This window comes from Myripristis murdjan, chromosome 4, assembly GCF_902150065.1.
Source record: "Myripristis murdjan chromosome 4, fMyrMur1.1, whole genome shotgun sequence".
Classification (NCBI taxonomy): Eukaryota; Metazoa; Chordata; class Actinopteri; order Holocentriformes; family Holocentridae; genus Myripristis; species Myripristis murdjan.
In genome coordinates this window covers 14,563,312-14,585,895 of record NC_043983.1, presented here as the reverse complement: position 1 = coordinate 14,585,895, position 22,584 = coordinate 14,563,312, and the positions used below count along the sequence as shown (strand labels likewise).

Sequence of the window (22,584 nt, the reverse complement as noted above, 5' to 3'; positions counted from 1 at the left end):
GTGACTGTCTGTAGACGCTGACAAATTTAATTGAAATAGGGATATTAACACACTCACTTCCATTCTTCCGGTGTGTGTGTGAGGAGGAAAGTGCTGTCAGTCGCTGTATTATCCCTCTTCTAGAGTGAACGTCGGTGTCCCATGTTGGGACCGTCCTGCACTGTGGCACTGACTTTAAATTTGCTCTTAGTGTAACTTTTCAGAGTTGGTTGTGTGTAAATATCTCTGACACAGCAGTCAATGATGGAGCATCCTCTGCCTCACATCAAAACCCCAAAAATGAATGTGACATCTGCCTCCTACTTCATGTTCATAAAACTGTGATTGTTTGAAACCTCAAGCCTTTATTTATTTAAAAAAAAAAAAGTATTCAAAATTTCTGCAATATTCCTGTGAAGTTAAAATTTTTGTCATTGACAAAATATTTTAAAAACTTATTTTTCACATTTTGTAATTATTAAGTAATAAAAATAGCTTGAAAAATTCATTTAGAAATTATTAAGTAAAATTTAAAAAGTGAACTAAAATGTAGAGAGTCTTACCCTAAAAAAGAAGAAAAAAGTAAAAAAAAAAAAAAGTAAAAAAAATACCTTAATAATAAAGATTGTTTAAAAAATAAATATGTATATATTACAAAATATATAGTGTTAAAAAATGTTTAAAAATTTATATGACAGTAATGCTGTGCAAAATTAATTAATTAATTAAATGAAGCATACATTTTTAAAAAATTAAGTAAAAAATGAATCTTCATAGGCCAAATGATACATTTCTAAATATTTCTGGCAGAAATAATGGGAATTTCATTTAGTTTTCAGAGGGTTGATGTCGTCATCATTATTATTACGAACAAAGACGAAGGCAAAACTGATGTACATATATTTGGATTTATGTATTTGGAATTCATATCCATATAAGGGTTGCTAGTAATACGAATCTACCCTCTAAGCCTTGTGCATCTGTTATAAATAATGTGATGTAAGACACAAAACTGACCCAATAACAATATTTTGTCTGCCATCGGTAATTGCTCCCCTTTTCTCCAGAAATGTGGTCATTATAATCAGCTGTGGATGTTCTGGTGGCAGATGAGTTTAGGTATTTGCACTATGTTATTCCATAGGATTTCACAGCGTTACACCCCTGCTCCAGACAGTGTGCCCTTCTTTACGTCATTCTCAGTGCCAGGGTAGGATAATACAAAGTCGCTGTAACGCAGATGGCGTGCTGCTCCACCAAGCAGAGTACTGAGTGTCGCTGGTTGTTTCTTGTGTTTTCCAGAGTGCAGCCGCTGCCCCCAGTCCAGTGATGGGCAACATGCCCCCCAATGACGGCATGCCAGGAGGACCCATGCCCCCAGGCTTCTTTCAAGTAAGAGAGAAAAGAAAAATGTTGTCCCCGACCCACCCCTACACCCCCACACACCCCCATAGCCATCACTAAGCCTATCCTTCTGTCTCCTCCTCCTTTTTTAGCCTCTTTAGCTGTCCTAATCCGTGTCCAGATGTGTTCCCCCCTCTCTCTCCCTCTCTGTCTCTGTCTGTCTCTCTCCCATATGTCCCTGGTTGGGTTGTTAACCCCCACGGCTCTGTCTGAGGCTACAGACCTTTGTAACTGGCTTGCAAAGACTTTTTACTGATGTGTCGTACTTGGTCTACTATGAAATGGTCCGTTAGTACGCAAGTGAAAGGCAGGAGTAAAATCTGTTTGAGAGGAGAGGAGAAAAGGAGAGGAGAGGAGGGGAGAGGAGGCTATTTTCTCTGGTTTGTGTTGCTTCACTAATTCCTCCTGTCATCACTGTTCTCTGAAGGCTGTCTCAGAGGCTGACGAGGTCACACACACACTCTCACTCTCTCTCCACATCACTCTTCCCCTTCTCACTCACACGCAAACACACACACACACACACACACACATACACACACACACACATATACATACCTTAATTTCAAACTTGTGTATTTACACTTGAAATTAAATGATTAGCACATACATTATTTAGGGGTGAACGTATCTGTGCCTCAAATGTTTCCATTTTCCAGAGATGAAAAAAATATCCATTCTGCTCAGCTGAAATTGTTCCTAAAATATCATTACTATATTAAGGGCCGAAAATGTAAACATATTAATTTGGCATATTACTATCAAGGAATTGCTGCAGGGAAAAAAGTAATTACGGCTAGAAAAACACTCAAGTTACTCTCAAACATTTAAATTTTGCAAATTCTCCAAATTGGCCTCCAAAATAAAATTGTCTCTCGCGTTTTGGGGTGAACAGTTTCAGTCATTACCGCTGCAGGTGATGGAGGTAAAGGACTGAATGATGGTGTCATGCTTCTGGGTAGAATAGGCAGCAGGGATGCCTAGTGATTATGGAGACTGTCCCACAACAACAACAACAAAAAAATGTAATTTGAACCCTTGCAGCAGCCATTTGTCTTGTTGAAGTGCCCTTGAGCAAGGCATTGAACCACCTGCTCCCTACCTTTCAGTTGTTTTGGATAAGCGCAGATAAATGGAAGGACAGCCATGACTGCAGTCTCTTAATGTTAAAAGGTATATGTATATAGATTATAGTAAGTCAGTTAATTACAAAGCAACAGTATACCATGATGCTGTACATTATACATGATTAAGCATGTTATGCGATTTGCTCATCTTGTTACATTCACTATGCCTGATTTGTAAGTAAATACAGTGTGAAACTGTATAGCTGCTGGCCTGTATTGTCCTGTGCTAAGTTGATTGGCAGCACGCCGTTTGCTATGCAGTGTACGTGTGTATATCTGTGTGTGTGTGTGTGTGTGTGTGTGTGTGTGTGCGTGCACGCTGGGGTCGTAGAGAATGTTAATGATGTATGAGCAGCGAGCAAGCCAGAGAGAAAGCTATCTGATGGTGTTGCGTGAGTGACATTGCTTTCCATAAATAGACTGTGTGTGTGTGCACGGCAGAGCGAGGGAGACGGAGACAGACAGACAGACAGACAGACAGGGACAGAGAGATCTCGGTGTACAGACAGGAAGACGTGGATGGGCAAAACGTGGACGGGGTCTCGTCTCTCTCCCGTATTCTCTACCACTGCAGCAATATTCCCTCCTTCTCCTTCTCCTCTTCTCTCTGCTTAGCTCAGCTCATCTCTTCTCAGCAGCAAAGCAGCCAAAGAGGAGGAAGGGAAAAGTGTGAAAGGAGAGCCTGCATAACACACACCCACCCACACACCCACACACACACACACACACACCCTTGCTGTCCACACACAAATTACACTCTGCACCCTCCCAAACTACATATCAGATTTCCCTAAATCAAGTGGACACTGTTGCCAGAACGGTAGCATAGTTAAGTGTGTAGTAGTGTACATGGAGGCGAGTTATTTCTGTGGCATCATTCAACTACAACTAGAGCAAAACACACACACACACACACACACACACACACACACACACACAAACACACAGACACACACACACACATACAGTACTGCTTTCCAAGGTAGCTGACATCCGCTCCCTTGTGAACTAATGGTTGCGGTCCACACTGAAAGTGCAGGCTATACTGAATTTTTCTGCAGTTCATTTATTCATTCAAGGGAAGGGAAAAGTGAGTGTTGCATCCTTAGGCCATCACCAGAGGCATATCTTTCCCTCCCACATATTGTCGAGTCTTTGCTATTCTCATCGCACTGCTCTCGGCGCTGAGTTAAGGTCAGTCGATTGACGGGGTGAAATTTCCTTGTAGCCTGAGTGTGGAAAACTCTTGTGAAATGTTTATTAAAGCAAGTGATGTTGTTTTCAATTTAGAATTGTGAATGGATTGTTGGAGCCGCCGTGGTATTTAGGAGCCGGGGTCGCTTCTTGTCTCAACTCCGGGTCGGCTTTATTTCCTGGCATCCTTCTCTGTAATATTTTCTCACTTTCTCCATCTCCTTTGTCTTTCAAGCCATTATTTTCTCACTCTCTCACCCACTTCTTCCTCCTCTTTCTCTGTGACACAAAGTTAATGCTGTACTCATGTACTCTGTGTGTGTGTGTGTGTGTGTGTGTGTGTGTGTGTGTGTGTGTGTGTATGTGTGTGCATGTTCCAGTAATTTTCCCAGTTGCAGCAATGCGGTAATTAACATAGGTGACCCCAACACTGTTACTGGCTACAGTCCTGGGAGAGAGGGATGAGGGGGTAGAGGGCTAAAGGACAGGAGAATGGGGGGTAGAGGAGGGAGGCGGGGCATCCACTCCCAGACTCCCCTAATCTGCAGCCCACAGACTCACATCAGGCTCCTGCAGCGAAAAAGGTGGATGAGGAGAGAAGGGGAGGGGCAAAGCAGGAAGGGAGAGAAGAGTGATCGAGGGGAAGTAGGAAAGGAGAGGAGAGGGACTTACCTACTGCCAGACATGCCTTAGGTAGGAGGAGAGAGTAAAGAGTGACAAAAATAACAGAAAGAAAGCCACTGTGTGTTGGCGTCAGGCCCAGATCCGTGGTCCTCTACGGTACAGTAGGGGTCGGCCTGCTTAATAATCCTCCTCTCCTCACAGCAAAACTCCGGTGCTGCTGCAGCATGGCCCTCTGGGGAGGACGAGCGAAGGGAGATGAGGGGGGACGGGAGAGAGATGGGGGGGAGGAGAGATGCACAGTTAAGGAGAGAGTGGAGAGGGGAGGATGCAAGGAGAGACAGGGAGGACGTTGGAAGAACAGAAAGCACCAGGGAGGACGGGAGACGGAAGGACGACGAGATGCCGGCAGAGGAGCGCCTTTCCGAAATAGTTTTATTGGCTTTTAGAGATTTGTGATCACCAAACATGACAGCCAATGACAATAGTGTACAGTTGATGGATTCACCTCCCATCTGCTGTCTGCTCGCCGTGAATGGAAATGAAATTTATCGGGAAAACGTTAAGATTTATATTACAGTTTTCCTCATGCGCGCTCACATACAGCAGCTGTATAGACAGTTGGACCAAGTGAATAATGAGAAAAGGAGATGAGTGGAGGAAGAAACCAAAATAAATAAGAGTGTTAGGCTTTCATCCAAGGGAAAGGCAAATTAGATAAAACGGGCTATTCAGAGATTGCCACGGTTCATCTGTCAAAAGAATGTCAAAAGAGACCTCGACTTTGTGGACCCTGTTCTCAGGTCTCAGATCTCAGGTGCTCAAAACATAATGTATTACATTATGCCTCTAAACCAGTTAGGGTGGGGCAGCTTACCTCCACTAAACTAGAATCACTACTCCTGCCAAAAAAAGAAGGTAATGTCAAGGGCAATGTGTTTTACGGCAGGTAATTGCAACTCTTCAGGGACAGGAGCAAAAAGCACAACGAGAGGATTAGGTTTGATTACACATTTTTAACTTGCAGCGAGGTATCAAAGACAAATTTCCAAAAAGTCGTCCAATCTGATCCATAGCCAGCACATGATGAATTAGTGAGGCTCCTGCGCTCAGTAATTTATTTATCCCAGATGAGAGTGACCTCTGGGTACATTCTGGCCGGCCTTATCACCAAGATGCAAATAAATATGTTAAAGCTCTTTCAATTGCTTGGGAGTGTGAGGAACATGCTGAGACAAGTCGCGTCCCAGCGGAAGAATGGGGACCCGGGAATTATTATCTGTACAGGTCAAATGTCAAATCGAGATCCTGCTCCCATTCAGTCAGGAGGCAAGGCTGGGCAGCTTAGTCGTCAAGTAGCAGCTTTAGTTCCTGGGTGGCTGGGGCGCAGGAAGATACTTATGGGGTTGTTAGGTGGCTTTTGTGGCCGCCGGGACGAAATGAAACACAGCACATTTGGCCCAACCTGCTATAATGCGAAAAAGTGAGACTTAAGAATGTCAGACTTCTTTGCAAACTCTGCCGGACAAAAGAGAGGCGAAAGACTTCTCCTGTGAAAAGGTCTCTGAAACATTTGAATCCCCCTCTCTGTGCCACGTCTGAAGTGCTGCATCATGAATAGAAGATGCAAAAAGGCAGATACAAAAGGCCTCAGATTAAAGCGTGCAAGGGGGAAACTTTTCAGCTTTCCCCCCCGAACTAAAACCCGTCAGAGAAGAGGAAGCCTCCGCGTCTCTTATCGTTACCGCTGATCCCTCAGAGGACGGCGGAAAAACGATACCTAGCCATTCCTCCCACAGTGATTCAGTAGAATGATAGACACCTGGAAATGATATGTAGTCCCCTTTTTTTTCTGGTTGTTGTCTGCATAGCCTGCTAGACGTAGCTCAAACACACCAACTTAAGAGTGATTTGAATGTAGCCATCGTCTCTGACAGTGCATGCTTCACTCCTATCTGGAGCCACGTTGCCCATGCTATGTGTTTTATCCAATCTGTTTACACCCAGATGTAAGACTTCCAAACACTGGAATCACACTGATAGTAGCGTTGAGTCCCACTGCTCCAGAAAACACACACACCCTCACACACACACACACACACACACACACACGCACACAGAGAGAGCCCTTCCTAGCGTGTTTGTGAAACTTCAGCTGTAAGCCCTGAACATTCCTCTTAGCTGAGGTAGGGATCACAGATATACGCACAGTGCGCCGTGAATCATTTGGTGCCATCCTAACATGTTTAAATGGCTGTCAGCGCATCACCCTCCTCTGGGACGAAACACCCCTGATAGCGTGTTCCATCTCTGAGCTGACGTGTTGCCATGCTATATACCATGAGCTAGCAGGAGACCCGCTGCTGCCGCTGCCACTGCCGCTCTCTCTGGAATGTTAGCAAGGAATGACAATGAGTATGCACTGTGTGTGTGTGTGTGTGTGTGTGTGTGTGTGTGTGTGTGTGTGTGTGTGTGTGTGTGTGTGTGTGTGTGCGTGTGTGGGGTGCTGTTCCTCCTGGCTTTGTTTGTTGTGTTCAGTGAAGCAGGCTGCTTTGTGTTCTCTCTCTCTCTCTCTCTCTCTCTCTCTCTCTCTCTCTCTCTCTCTCTCTCTCTCTCTCTCTCTCTCTCTCTGTATATGTGTGCCGTGTGTGTGTGTGTGTGTGTGTGTGTGTGTGTGTGTGTGTGTGTGTGTGTCCGGCAGTTTGACGGCAGTTACACACTGCCCTCTAGTGTTAATGACAGTGAACAAGTTTTGGAAAAGAAAGCTCAGACAACTGGTACTGCTCCATTCTCCAGTTTCTCTCTCTGTCTCTCCCTCTCTCTTTCTCCCTCTCTCTCACTCTCTCTCTCTCTTTCTCTCTCTGTTAGTGGTCCATCAGGGATAGCAGTGCGGGTCTTCCTTAAGCTGAAATGAGTGGTGGGGAGGCGAGGGGCTTGTGTTGATGGGTTTGTGGTACTGTGCCAAGCTGTTATCTCCTTAGCCGGGTAGAAAATGATTTTATTAATTGCTTCATTTAACGCTCCCCATATCCCCCTCCTTCTCCCCCTCTCCTCCACAAACACACAAACAACAGTGCACGTACACAAATCACCTCCCTTACGCATGCACAAGCACACATACACACACACACACTCATGCACACACACTGTGTTACTTTTCAAACTAGCCCCCTATACACCTCTGTGACAGATGAAATGTTCCCTGTCTCTCTGTGTGTTTCTGTCTCTGCTCTGTCCCCCTCTCCCTCTCTCTGCAGGGACCTGTAGAGGGAACAGTACAGCCATAAAGGCCATATGCTGGCCCATTCAGATGTAATAGCAGGAAGGCCCAGGGAGGCCCAGCCAAAGGAGCTGCGCTCCATTATGGCACATTATAGAGAAGAACAAGAGAGGAGCTCAGTGTGTGTGTGTGTGTGTGTGTGTATACTATATGTGTTTGTGTGTAGGCTCCTGCAGCTGGGCCAATGCAGCCAGACCCCGCAGGGGTGTCTTGTTAGACATACACACACACAGACAGGCTCCTCAGCAACAGTAACCTCTGAGGTCGGACAGTGCTAGCACTGCATTAGCCTCGGCGCGGACCAGAGCCAGTCAGTGCAGCTGGTGTTAACCACCCAAAACATACACACACAGAGTGGCATAATACCCACATCGCCACGGCCACTAACGTCATGGCTGTATCAACACATTCAGAGTACCCTGTGTGTTCAAGAAAGCAAACATTTTCAAAAGCCTTGAGCAGATTATCGATAAGATGCATGCCGTGCTGCCAGTTAATAAGTGGCTTTATGAAAGACTTGTCAGCTTCTCAGGTGAGAGAGTCAGACTTATGACAACAACTTTAATCAAATCGATACAGCTAGCATAGTGTCTCAAGAGTCCCGGAAACATTCCTGTCTGGAGAGCCCTGCTCTCCAGGTCCATAGTTATGTGCTTTCATCGCAACATTTCAAAGAGGGTTTCAGGAAGACTGCACAGTCAGAGTTATTTCATTGTTGTGAGCATGAAGCTGATGGATCTATGTGAATGTTTTTTTGTGATCTGTGATTCTCTGCATATGTGCATGTGTCTGATTATTTGTGGCAGTGTTTGTGTTCACAAGCTTATCTCTCCCTTGCTAATATCTGTATGGTTATGCAGCACACCTTACACTGGCATGGTGCTATATTTGTGCCTGTGGGAGCACACTTGTTTGAAGCTGTCAGTCAGGCATGTTTATTTTCCCACTGTACCAGCGCCCACAGGTTCCTGGTGCTTAGCTCTGTCAGCGTGCCACCATCCCAGCCATGCCAACAGCATGCTCGCACAAGGCGGTGCAGCGGGGAGGGTGGGAAAGTGAGGGAGGGAGGGAGGGAGTGACAAATGATGTGTGCATGTGTGTGTGGCGAGAGAGGGAGAGAGAGTGAGAGAGAGGCTGGTATCAGTGCAGCTGCCTCCTGTTTGAAACACAATATGATTTGTCATATGGAGAGAATCAGGTTTCATCAGTTAGCACTGAGGAACCCCTGTGAGTTAGATTTGTTAAATACTTTGATTGTCCGTATCCAGGTGCAGAGGGCTTGTCTTCTATGTGTGTGTCGGTGTGTATAATGTTGCTGTGTGCATGCATGTCTGTCATCGAGTTCTGTGCGTGTGTGTCTCCCAGGTCATGTTGCACATGGGTAATCCCCTAATCCTGTAGCCTTTCACGATGATGTAAGATACACACCTGTTGAAGTATAGCACCTCCACACACACACACGCACCCCATACTCACACCTGAACGAAGACGATCCTCCTTTCACCTGTGAGAGGGAGGCAGATCTCGCATTTGCAGTCATCACCGCTCAGTTGCACAACTTACACCCCACACACACACACACACACACACCTGTAGTGTTACTTGATCGCAGAGGTCTTGATGGAGGCTATGACAGGCTGGCAGATGAGGCAGGTCTGGCAGTGGGTGGTCCTCTCTCTCTGTAGGGATGTTCAGGTAGCAACAGATCTCTGCTGGAGCTGCCGCTGCATCCATGGAGTCAGATGAGGTTGCTTTAGGTAGAGGAAAAGAGGTCGCGCCATAGAACTCATCTAATACTGTCTTCATGTTGTATTCACGCCCTAAAAAACTCTACGTCCTGATCCAGTGTGGGTCAGTTAACCCGGGAAAGGGTCTGTTCACGCTCAGAATATAAACTGAAACTACATTCCATATAATAACAATAGAACCATTTGTTATAATTTCTCTCTAGTTATTACAGTTATTATAGTGCTTCCATTCCACTATTTGAAAACTGAAGAAAACCCACCTCCTCAATTGATTGGACCCCAACCCTGTAATTAAAATGCTAACTGTAATGTGCTTGAGAATCAGTGTAGCCTTGATGTGTGTTTCACTGACAGAATTCAGGCTGATTTCCACAGAACAGATATAACTAGATTTCTTGTTGTGTAATTATATATATATGTGTGTGTGTAAATTGGATATGGTACATTTACTCTCTGATTTTATGGGATAAATTTACTCTGTGATTGTAATGGGTAGTAAAGATGATACCCCATGAGCATGTTTAAAGTAGAATGCTGGGCTATGTTATTATTATATGATGTTAGCATTTGTTGTCTGTGTGTCAGTTTCCTGTTGGAAAAAAAAAAACTCTAAAGGTGGCAGTCTCCTAATGAAACACTAAGGGACAGTTGTCACCACGCAGCAGGTTTCATATAATTGTATCATCTGAGATCATTTTAGGATTTGATGATGTAATTATTTGGCTGTCTGCTTCTGCATTTATTTGGACACGGTGTGAAGAGGATGGGTGAGCTCACACAGCCCAGCCTCGTGTTACCACTGTGCTATAGTGTTTAAGCTCAAAGAGGGAGCCATTGACCTTTACCTGCAAGGACCTGCTTGTTGAGAAAGAATAAAGCCATTTAATAATAAAGGGATTTACCTGCATGTCATTTAACTTATGAACAAGCAGGGGTGGTGGGCATGTTTTAAAAGCTGAACTAAAATCCGCAAATAAAATGTGCAAATATTGCATTGTTTCATTACTACATGATTGTACCATATCATAAAAAGACTTTCCAGTGAGTGTCTCTTGAATTCTCCCTAGAAAAAGAGATTTTAGGTGATGCACTCAGTGTAAACATTGTTTTCCTATGATTGGATTTCATAAAAATTTTTTGTTGGATTTTTTTTTTTATTCACGTCCTTCTCTCTGTTTTTTCACCAGGGTCCTCCAGGATCGCAGCCTTCGCCGCACGCACAGCCTCCCCCACACAACCCCAGTAATCCCATGATGGGACCTCACGGACAGGTAAAAGTGAAACGTTCACACATTCTCTCAGTTTCTGTGTGGTTATCCCTGTCCTGCAGCCTTCTCAAGCACTGTGCTCACTCACTCCCTCACTCACTCGCTCACTCATTTACTCACTCACACACTCGTTCACTCATTCACTCGCTCGCTCACTCACTCACTTGCTCACACCAACACAAACAGTGTACAAACGGCACACAGGTCCCTTGTTGCTAACAGACAGGACAGGCAGCATCCACGATGGTGGGGGGGATGAATAATTTAGCTGTGTTGGCCCAGCTGTAAGGAGTGGAGGTGCATCTGGAGGGCCTTCTCTCTCCCTCAGCCCAGCACTCATCAGCCCATAGTCCATCAATAGACCATTAATATTGCAGCACGGGCTGACACTGTGCAGCCTTCGTGCACAAACCCACCACAACATGGTCAGGGGAAGGGGAAGAGAGAGGGAAAGAGCAGAGCAGAGGAGAAGGAAGCTAGGCAAGGCAACGAGAAAAAAAAAAGAGGCACAGTGGAGGGCAGAGAGGAGAGGAGAGGAGAGCCAAGGGTAAGATTAAAAGGTAGCCAGGGAAGAGAGGAGAAGGAGAGGAAGAAGGAGAGGAGAGGGTGAAAGAGAAAACAGTAGTCAGTCCTCGCCTCAAGGGCTGCTTGGGATTATATAACTCGTCCTCCAGTTGCCCCAAACACACATACACACACATGCACACACACTCACACTCACACACACACATACTGTATGTACTGGCGCACAAAACATACATAATTACCACTGAAAGCTGGTTTGTGTTTTCATAGTGATGTATTTGTCTGGCCTGTGCTTATCTCTGTGTGAAGATGATAGTAGGGATGTCAGTTTGGATTTTTTTTTTTTTTTTTTTTTGTCATTGTTGTTGTTTTTTTGTATCTAAAATGAAATACCAGTCTTCTTACCAGGTGAGCAAATGCATAGTCATGGTATACTCTCAAGGGCAGGTTTACATTAGTCACTAGTCATGTGCACAATCTGTATGGGTGTCTCGGCTTGTTCTTGTCCCCTCTCTGCTGAAACATCTGTGTGAATAGTGTCCTCATTTCTAAGTTATCAATCATACTGATTAGTCACTGTTTTATCGACACCCATATCTAGTTACACTACTCAGTGGAAGAATCAATGTTGCAGAATTTTAAGATGTAAATCACTGGTTCTTTTCTCACTATTGTGTCCTCCATTACATCTACATTGTGTTATTGTTCCTGCCCAGTTCAACCTCTTTCCCTCATATTGTTCTTTCAGCTCTAGTCCTTACCTTGGATGTTTGTCCTTCTTTCCCTTACCTTACCCTGACCTCTTTTACTTTTATTTTAATGGATTTTACTACCTGAGGTCCCGCTTCCAAAACTTAATGACAAGCCTCTCTTTCTTGGGAAGTGTAACAAAACTGGTAGGACATTATTCTTCAACACAATAGCTCCCCCTGCTGACTCAGGAGGGTGACTCTTCACAACTTGTCATGCTACACTTCAGAGGAGCTTTGGATTTAGACTTGATGACCATCATAGGGTGAAGGGCAAATTTATGTGTGTTATTTCAAAACAGTTAGGAAACCTATCAAGTATTCAGCTCGTCATCACCCTGAAATAAAGTTAACAGTTCGTCCTTCTTCTGTCCTCCCCGCAGCCATTCATGTCTCCACGGTACCCAGGTGGCCCAAGGCCCTCCCTCCGTATGCCAAATCAGCCCCCTGGGGGAATCCCCGGATCACAGCCTCTCCTGCCAAACAGCCTGGACCCCACCAGACCTCAAGGTAGGGACAAACAAGCCTGTGTACGCCTGCACACAAGAGCATAGCATTGGAGAAATGGCATTTTCACACTTTCCTGCAGTAAAAATGTATTTATATGGTGCTCGGCATGAGGATGCTTGAGGCTGATAATGCAATGGACAGTAATCTCATCTGATTTGGGGAATCACTGTGATATAAGAGCTTGTGTTTACTGCTTTTGGCTGCCGATGTAGCCTCTTGCCCGCTCCTGCACACTCTTTTGCAAGCCCTTCTCTTCTTACGTACAGTTGTTCTGTCTGTGAATAGAGCTGGCATGCTAACAAGCGACGCTCTCTGTGTCGTTTTCTCATCTCTTTTCACCGCAGGACATCCAAACATGGGCGGTCCAATGAGAATGAATCCCCCCCGAGGCATGGGAGGCATGGGCCCACAGGTACAGAACAGAACACACGCTACAATATCATCAAGTCAAGAGAAAACACACACATATACACATTAGATATCGATCTGCTATATTTGACTGATGAAACAGCGATAGATTGTGTAACTTTTAGCATTATCTGCAGCAGACAGTGTTTATAAAGCATTTCAGCACACTGGGTAATGCCATTCCATGCAACCAGCCCATTCCACTACCAACATGCAGCTATAGCACAGCTAGCATTGGTACTTGGAATATCAATTCATGAACAAACCCAATGTTTGGTTGTGTTGCACTATGGACTATCACAAAAAAGAGCAGCAGTGTCAAACCAGGAGGCTGTAAACTGCTGTAACTAATCCTTTTTCTCTGCTAGAGAGCAAATTTGGTTTTGCCAGCCCCACAACATTGCCTTGAAATGTCAGAAGCACTCTAATGATTAGCTTGGCTCTGCTCAGAGCCCACCCGCTGCCAACGCCAATTCTATGTGTTGAATTCTAGTTGCCGACTCCCACCCAGGGACATGGAGACAGAATACGCAGGCCAGTCCAAGCCAGAAGCAACAAACACATTTGACCAATTATTGTGCCGTGCTGGACAGTGTGATCTGACAGTATTTGTTTCCTTCTGAGAGAATACCCATTGATGAAATTCAGTTTATAGTCCAGTGAGATCTTTGAAGGAGCCCTATACAAAATGCATAAAAATATATGAGTGATTATTTTAATATTATGTGTTGATCTCACCACTTGGAATCTATTTGGCAGTGTTCAAGTATGACATCTAAACTGTTTAATACTACAACATTTTGGGCAAAATACCCTTTTTCCAACGTACCCAGACTGAGACAAGATTTACTATCCAATGACATTACACGAAAATGCCGCAACAAATTCCTATGTGTGTTTACACAATGGCAAATAAAGGATATCTGAATCTGAATCTGACAATTTTCACCTCTGTACGTCCAGTGGTTCAGTTCCTATGGGTCAAAGCTCTCAAAGCTAAGCTAACAACTCCCACAGCCTTCAAGTCTTTATACTAAGCTGACATGAAATGCTACCCGCAAGAACAGAACCATGAGACGTACAGATGTGAAAATGGTATCGAACATCTTGTCTTAGTCTGGGTAAGTTGGAAATTTTGTATTTTACCCAAAATGTTGGAGCATTCCTACAACCAAATGGTAAAATCACTCCAAATGGGTGCCCTCAGCTTAATGCAAGTCAGCTCACAATAGTTTGTATAGTTGCTATACTCTTTTTGAATTGCTGTTACCCAACAGTTATAACTCCCACACACATGTATGCACACACACGCACACACACACACACTCTCGGTGTGCCCCTGTGCCCCTCTCTGTGCCACCCTGGCTGGGTGACTTTGGCAGTGAACGTACCAGCAGCTGGTGTGGCATCTGCTCGACAAGTGTAATCGTCTGCTGAACAAAACTCTGCCTCTGAGTGGAGCTGCTCTCTGGCCTGCCCCCCTACACTCTCTCTCTCTCTTTATGTGTGTGTGTGTCTCTCTGTCACTGACACACACACGCACAAATACACACCCGCAGTGCCAGCCAAAACCCCCTGCTGGGCAACCATGAAAACATACACACAAACACACACAGGGGAGCATGCACCGAGACACAGGCACATATATGCACACATACTCACACAAGGGAGCATGCACACACGCACACACACACACACACACACACACACACACACACACACAGCTGTGCACTTTCACACACAGCCCACTCAAACCAGCCCACACACAGCCCATACATACACATAATTAAACACCGGTTAGTAGGAGACATGAGCGTCACTGACCTTCATTAAGATTCAGAACTTTGAGAAGCCGTGCTGACTGTGTGTCCCTCTCTTTGTGCAGAACTACGGCGGAGGGATGAGGCCTCCTCCCAACTCCATGGGGCCAGGGATGCCAGGGATGAACATGTTAGTAGATTGAAGCAATATGTTCCTGAACGTGTGTGTGTGTGTGTGAGAGAGAGAGAGAGAGAATTACGCTTGCAGTGATTAAAAAAACAACAACGAAAAAAACAAAACAAAATCAGTTTAATCACACCCAGTAACTTGAACTGATTAGTCTAATGGGTGTTAAAAAATTCCAGCAGTCATCCATATATGCATATGTCGTGCATATGTCTCATTTTGATTTTGCCACGCTACTGTAGCATGTCATGTGTTTTATTCATCTATGTAAATGACCTCCATTGTCAAGAGGTTTGGTTTAGCAAGGTTATACTAAATTGAATTATTATTTGGCGTGAGTAGCTCAGCCACGCTTTGACAACCGAGCATAAGTCACCTGTGTTTCCAAACACATTCTTGGAGACAACCTGCCATCACGGAAGACATTTGTTCAATGGCATTCTATTACTCTAAGCATTAAATTATTAAAATCTAATTTCCCACATTTCTTTGCTTGTGAAAGGCAGAGAAAACCAATAAAACATAATTCTTGTTGTTGGGATTGCGCTGGACAGCAAACTAAGAGTGTTTTTGTGTTAAGAAAACACAAATTGAATACTGTGGATGGCTCTAGCAGTGATGAGCCTGTCTTTGTATTTGCATTTTGAAAAGTGGTGCAGTGTTTTCTATGCCATGGCTACACGTGGTGCTTCATTCCTCATCTGTCGTTCTGCTGTCACAGGGGTCCTGGTGGAAGAGGTCCTTGGCCTAACCCCAACGCCAACTCAGTGAGTAACATTCCCTTACATTGTTATCTCTCGCATGACAGAATGTGTTTATAATGACCACTTCTCATACTTGGTTCCACTTCTGGTCAATTCTCCCCACAGATAGCTTATTCATCTTCATCTCCAGGCAACTATGTGGTAAGTGTGGTGTCACAGACTCCTGTTTGACTATGGGCATTGCACTTTTACCAGACATAAAATACCTGCCATGTCGCGATAATGTAGCAGGCATGCTGCCACCTAGATGTGCATTGAACTCATCTTCCAATCCCTCCTGTTCTTTTTTTTCCCCCTTCACCCCTCAGGGCCCTCCAGGGGGAGGCGGCCCACCAGGAACTCCCATCATGCCTAGCCCCGGAGGTGAGTTATACACTTCAGTTTCCCTACTGTTTTCCACTTTTAACCACTGTTGGCTGAAAGAGGGCTCTGACTGCGAAACATCAGAGCTGTTCTTTGTCAGATACACATCTCTTTTTCTCAGACTGGGAGACACATAGGGGCCTTAAGAAATATTGCTCTGTGTGTAAAACATGGACCTGAGCTGATATGGTAAATGACACATGGATGGTAAATGTTTTATATGCTAACCGCTTTCTAACTAGGATTTTCAGTGTTGAATTCGCTTTCTACAGCTCTGAATTTGTTACGGTATTGACTTAGCAGACAATAGGTGTTGCATTTGTTGTTACCACTGTCAACTGTAGGTATATTTTGTAAAAATATTCCTGTATTTTTAGCTGTGTTTTCTTAGAGCTGAGACAGTTACAGCTATACAAAAGAGAAGCTGTGGCTTGTCAGTCTGCAATCAACTGAGTGATCCATCTCAGCTTTGACCCATCAATCTAATGTCTCTGTGGAGGATTAGCTGAGAACAAAACACTGTGGGCTGACATCCTGTAGATGTTCTGTTTCTGTCGGCCTGTGGAGAGCTTCTTTTTGTGTCCACTATTTATTATTTATATACTTACCTCTATTGTGATACGTTGCCGGGGCAACCTTGTGCACAAAACGCTCCTGCTCACACGTACAACAGGAGGGAACATATTTCCACTGCAGTCGCCAAGTCTACGTGCACTCTCTCTCTCTCTCTCTCTCTCTCTCTCTCTCTCTCTCTCTCTCTCTCTCACACACACACACACTCACTCACACACACACACACACACACACACACACCTCCTAACAAACATACACCACCCACTCAACATTGCACCCCCCTTTTCAGTCACGACAGCACATGCTAGATTCAGGGACACTAACAGGCAAGAATCTTTCCACCACCCCTAACACACACACACACACACACACACACATACACACACACTGCCTCCCTCTGTTCCCCTATCTTTCAGTCTGTTATTCTTATTTTTTCCTCTTGCTTATCTCTATCTCCTACTCACAACTTTCTTCCTGCAATGTCAGATCAAGGTCACCTCATCTCTCCAAATCTTTTCAGGACAGACAGCCACACGAGAAGGGACACATTGTGCACTGGTTGCTGTTGACTTTGCCAGTGCCTCTGTGTAATAGCGTACTCTAATCTTTCGAATGTGGTAATAAGAGATGTGAAACGATTCTGTATGTAAAACGGGGGAGATTGGTCGATTGGTTGGGGGATTGGCTGATTTACATTATTTAATGGCACTTAAAATACGTTCAGGTCACTTTTGTCCTCCACAGAGGAAATATGTTGGGGTCAGGGCTGCAAGCAGGATGAAATGTACATTTTGACAGTTACAAACTGAAAAAATGTCAAATACACTTAATTGTGGTTCAATTTCTTGTTATCCGCGCAGTAATCCCCACCAACACTCCTAAACCCACCTTCTGTATTTTTGTTGGCACTTTTTAGAACAATTGGGTGCAGTTATGAAATAGATTAGAGCATACCTATAAACATAAGCATCACCATATGTACAAGAGGGACCAGTTGCCTCATATTCTGTAACACTATTGTTTAAGTAAGCATCTTAAACCCACTGGTGTGCTTCTTTACAGACTCAACAAACTCAAGTGAAAACATCTACACAATGATGAACCCCATTGGCCCAGGCGGAAATAGACCTAATGTGAGTCACATTCATTTGTTCAATGTTGATTGCAAAATGAATTCCCCCAGGGTCATCACATTATGACAAGGATTTATTAATTTATCTGTTATTATCCATTTCAAAATGTGATATTATCTGACAGAAAACGGTAAACAAACAGCCACATGCTCATGGAGAGGTACAAGTAAATGACAGCTGGATTTTTGCTTTCGTTCTTTCTTTGTAGTTCCCGATGGGACCGGGTCCTGATGGGCCGATGGGTGGGATGGGCGCAATGGAACAGCACCATATGAACGGATCACTAGGTGAGTTATGAAAGTTACTCAACCCAACCTTACAGCCTAAAATATACAAGTGCTGTGAGCCATCGGTGTACCAAGCCGGCACTTGGTTATCAGCTCCTTAATTTATTCAGTATAACCTGTTATCTTCTGTGAAAAGGAGCCTTTAGTAGTGTCACTCTGCCCCCTTGTGGCTGGTACGGGGGAATATTCTCTCTCCTCCTGGTATTGATCAAAGCTAAAACAGATTAGTTGGGCAGTGAGTAGGGTCATTGATTCTGCAGACAGGTGAGACGTGATCAATGAAGCCAATGGAGTTGGGGCTCATCTGTATCTGAAACAAATAGCTTAATTAAAGGCCATTACCTGTGAGAGGGCAGCTTGTACCTACTTGGATGGGATATCCTTCCAGCCAGCGGGGGTAACCTGATGTTGAATCAGTAGCTGCACTCTGAGGGGCAGTTAACGGTTATCTTTTAATGACACAAGTTTCTTTTTCGTCAATCTCTTTGATCGCAGGCTCTGGTGACATGGATGGGTTGCCAAAGGTGAGACTGAAAAGCATTTTTGAATATTTGCCATGTTGTCTTTCTGTCTCTCTCTCTAGTGGGAGCGAGCTCTGTGTTCTTAATGGTCTGTTTCCCTTCCTCTAGAACTCTCCCAACAACATGGCGGGCATGAACAATCCCCCCGGGACTCCGCGGGATGATGGCGAGATGGCAGGCAACTTTTTAAACCCATTCCAAAGTGAAAGTGTGAGTACCGCTGTTCTCTTCCCCGGCTCTGACACACACAAACACAGCATGCAAACACAAGCATGGAAAGAGCACCACATGGTATGCTTTCTCTGACGCATGGAGAGAATTTCATATAGTGCACTCCTCCTGATTAATTTGACTCTGACACCTGAATTTTATTATCGTCCTAAAAAAATCCCTAACATTTTCCCCTTGGCTGGACAATGCTTTCCTGCTTATTTACTGACAAATAAACATTTTATTATCATAGTTAGTGATGGTGCTGTTTACCTGGTATGTGTATACTGCACAGGCTGGTTTACTGTACATAACATTTAGTCAGTTAGTTGGATTGCTATCAACTTGAAGTGGGTAGTGTATTAATATAGTATTGGCTTACCTTTCTCCCCTCCCTCTTTTTTCTCTCTTTACAGTATTCACCCAACATGACGATGAGTGTGTGATTTTTTTTTTATTTTATCTTTTATTTTATTTCTTTTTCATCTACCCTTACCCATATCTCCCTTTCCCGCCGTGGTGCGTCTTGCATTACCTTCCTCCCTCCCTTCCTACCTCCTCCTCTTCCTCTTCTTCCTCCTCCCCTCCTGGATGGTGTGCTGTGCCACACAGCCCCTGGGGATGCCCCTGGAAGGCAGGACTCCCCTCAAGGGCCCCCATCCCAACGCCTGTAAAATGGGGGTAAGAGCATGAAACAGTCTCCAAGCAATAGGAAGGGTCTCTTCACCGCTTCTCCTCGACCACCGGGCTTCATCGCGGGCCCAGGACAGTGAGAGCCCCTAACCATGTCTCCCCAAAACCTCTACCTGCCCCTGCGGGTGGCATCCATACCAATCAAGGTGCCGCTCTGCAGCCAGCTCCACTCCACCACCACCACCACTCCATTATATTATGCTGATTATAACTTAAATTATGAGGGCACGCAGTAGTTGACTGATAGGGGCTGAAAACCCTCATTCAATAACTCTGCTCCATTTGTGGGGAGGGGTAATGAGAAAAAAAAAAGAACTGATAATGTTATTTTAGGGCAAGAATGGTTTTCATTAAATGTTTGTATTTTTGTTGTTGATAATATTATTGTTATAATTTTCATAATTGCTATTATTGTACTAATGATGTAGTTATGATTTCCTGTAAAGGGCACATTTTATTTCAGCAGCAGCATCAACAAGACAGAAAAAGCACACACTCGAAAATGCACAATGATTTTCTGTTTACATGATTTTAGGTATTTTGATGTTTGTTTGTTTTGTTTTTGTCGCGGTCAACCTTGCTTCACATACCTCTCCGTAAAATTTTCTTAGGAACTTGTAGCTTCACGATCTAAAAGTTTGTAGCACCAGATGCATAAACTTTTAAATGTCAGAGTATGATAGGAATGATTGACTATTCTCACCTAATGAAATGGTTGCTGCTGAGGTATAATCTTGGCTAAAACTGTCCATATAATCATAACAGGCTTTTCCCAGAGCCTCTGCTTTTTTCTGGCACAAAATATCTGTTGGTACACCGGAATAATCAGTCTACTGGGTTTTTTGTTTTTTGTTTTTTTTTTTTTTGGTCTTAATAAGCACCCCACTTCTCAATATTTTGTGGTTTTACTGTGTGGGAATGGACTGTTGTGGTGGAATTCCTGAGATGATTTTCAGGACAGGTGGCTTTGAACATTTGTTTTGATTCATGCACAACTGCCCATCTGTCTTGGCGTTTCTCATTCAGTAATGGACAGAGAGATTTGCAGATCCTCTCTGTCTCTTCAATGGATTTGGTCTTGCCTGTAAATACAACATATTTAGCTTGTATTGTGGTTGTTTTTATTATTTGTTATTTACAAGTTGTCTGTGAATCCTAAAAAAAAGAGGCTCCTTCCCCTTCATCACTTTGTTTGATTTCAACCTCACCGTGGACTCGAGTGGCACTGTTTTCCTCCTAGGATTCATTCTGGTCACTTGCCAGTGTCTCCTTGACGATGAAACTGGGAGAGATTCTGGGACCTCTGATACACACACAAAGCCTGCCCTCTTGTGTTCAGTTTGGGTTGAACTCACAGATCCTTATGATCCACTGTCTTAGCCCAGACGAGACAGGCGAGCTAACCTTCTCCTCGGAGCTCCCATCGACCAGTTTCCTCTGTGAGTCCTATGTGTACGGGATAATGGATCTTGGGTATTGGGTGGCTGTAACTGGTGATGGGAGTAGAGTGATGCAACTAGGGGTTAATGGATGATGCAGCCTCGATGGTCTAAAGAAGAGGCACAATGATAGGTTACTTTTGTAATGGAGCTATTTCCATTTTTGTGGATTGTTTTCTGCAAATTGTTTTTATTTGATTTTCTGTGAAGTGTATTCAAGAGGGAAAAAAAGATTGTTGAAAAAAAATAATAAAGCCCATAGAATCTGCACACAAAGGAAAATCATAGTTACATTTTACGCTATTTAATTTGTTGGTTTTTGGTACTTTATGTACCCCTTGGCCTGATCGACCCTCTGTCACTGTTTCAAAGATATGAATTACTGTATCTTTCATGACATCACGCTGCAGCACTTACTTTATTGCTGTGGTCAGGCCATCAATAGCAAAAAAAAAAAAAAAAAAAAAAAAAAAGCCATTGTAGCCTCTGTTGGTTGGTGTATTTATCAGTTTTGTGATATCAATGTGAACCAGATGGTGTTCAGAGTTCAACAGGGACATCTCCAGGGTTAGGCTATCAGTGGCCTGGGAAACACACTCTCCAGTGTTCCTTCAATGTACTGAGACACACCTCCCTTTATTTCCCCTCTCCTGTCTCGCTGCAATCCCATCCCACACTCCCCACTCCCCTTTTCTTTAATTTCCTTTTTTGTAAATACTGTATAATGCATTTTGATATCATTGACATGTTTTGATATGTCAGTCACTACCAATGAATACAGCTGAAAGTAAATTATAAATAAACTGTCCATGTTTTTCATAGAGAAACGATGCGCTTAAGATTTGGTTCATGTGGGCAAACGCTAAATTTGCTTTAAAATATATCAAATACAGTAACACAACAAACAGAAACTGTGCGCTAAAGACTTGTATGGTGGGGAGGATAAATGCTTGGAATAGGCTAAAACTGCCACCAAATGTCTTGTAAGGACAGAGAGAGGCGAATGAGGATGAAGAAATGACTTCTTATGCAGCTGCGGCTTCCTCACTCTGCCCTTGCCTCCTGTGTTGTCAGTTCAATTTTACAATCGGCTTTGAGTAATCGTTGGATTGATTATTCCAAAAGGGCATCTTCTCATCCAAAAAACATGTGACCACATATTACAGTTTTTAATATGAAGGATTTTTATCAATTTAAGAAAAAAAACTTTTAAAAAGGAAAAAATACTTAGAGAACCTCATTTTAAATTAAGAATAGATCAAAAAGTAATACTTATGGGGAAAAACTGTGTCCTTTGCTATTCACTCCTGTAATAGCGTTGTATAGATTGATGCTCTCTCACTGATCCTCTCTCAGTCCTCTGTGTATATCGATTGTTGGCCATCTCTGTACTTCTATTGTGATGTATAATACTGTACCATTAGGAAGATTTGCTGGGTGGGCGGGGAGGTTATGTTTGGTCGGGGAGGGGTGGGGATTCGAGGGAAGGGGATATAAATGATTCTCCTGTACCGTTCATGGTCCTTTCTGATGACACGGCAGTATTCAATATGAAGCAGTCTGTCTCTTGGGTTTGCTTTGTATTTCATGGTAGGATAGTTCAGAATCTTGTCTTAGGGACTTAGGTGTCTTGTGTAGGTAATAAAGATGTCCTTTGTATGTTTCTTTATATTGTAAAGTTTCTTTAGACTGAAAGAAAAACAGATAATTTGCTTATCAAAAAAGAAACAATGCATCAATAATAAATGTCATTTGATTTTTCCCTGTTGTTTGAATCTCTTACTCTGAGCTCTTCTTATATCCTCAGCCTCACTTCAGATAGATACATACATAGATACATA

At 43.7% G+C, this 22,584-nt stretch overlaps 1 protein-coding gene across 2 annotated transcripts in view; it reads left to right on the top strand.

Moving 5' to 3' along the window:
- ssbp4 (single stranded DNA binding protein 4) overlaps nt 1–22,504 on the top strand; it is an 83,009-nt gene extending 60,505 nt beyond the window's left edge. The window contains exons 5-17 of one of the 2 annotated variants that reach the window (XM_030049182.1): nt 1,282–1,371; nt 10,541–10,624; nt 12,279–12,405; nt 12,750–12,817; nt 14,699–14,763; nt 15,482–15,527; nt 15,630–15,665; nt 15,833–15,887; nt 17,523–17,593; nt 17,802–17,880; nt 18,376–18,404; nt 18,510–18,611; nt 19,224–22,504. In XM_030049182.1, the coding sequence (XP_029905042.1) occupies nt 1,282–1,371; nt 10,541–10,624; nt 12,279–12,405; nt 12,750–12,817; nt 14,699–14,763; nt 15,482–15,527; nt 15,630–15,665; nt 15,833–15,887; nt 17,523–17,593; nt 17,802–17,880; nt 18,376–18,404; nt 18,510–18,611; nt 19,224–19,304 (933 nt within the window). In that variant the 3' untranslated portion in view covers nt 19,305–22,504. Of the gene's footprint in view, nt 1–1,281; nt 1,372–10,540; nt 10,625–12,278; nt 12,406–12,749; nt 12,818–14,698; nt 14,764–15,481; nt 15,528–15,629; nt 15,666–15,832; nt 15,888–17,522; nt 17,594–17,801; nt 17,881–18,375; nt 18,405–18,509; nt 18,612–19,027 lie in introns of both variants that reach the window. The other variant, XM_030049183.1, reaches the window with a different exon arrangement.
- Nucleotides 22,505–22,584: the final 80 nt, after the last annotated feature.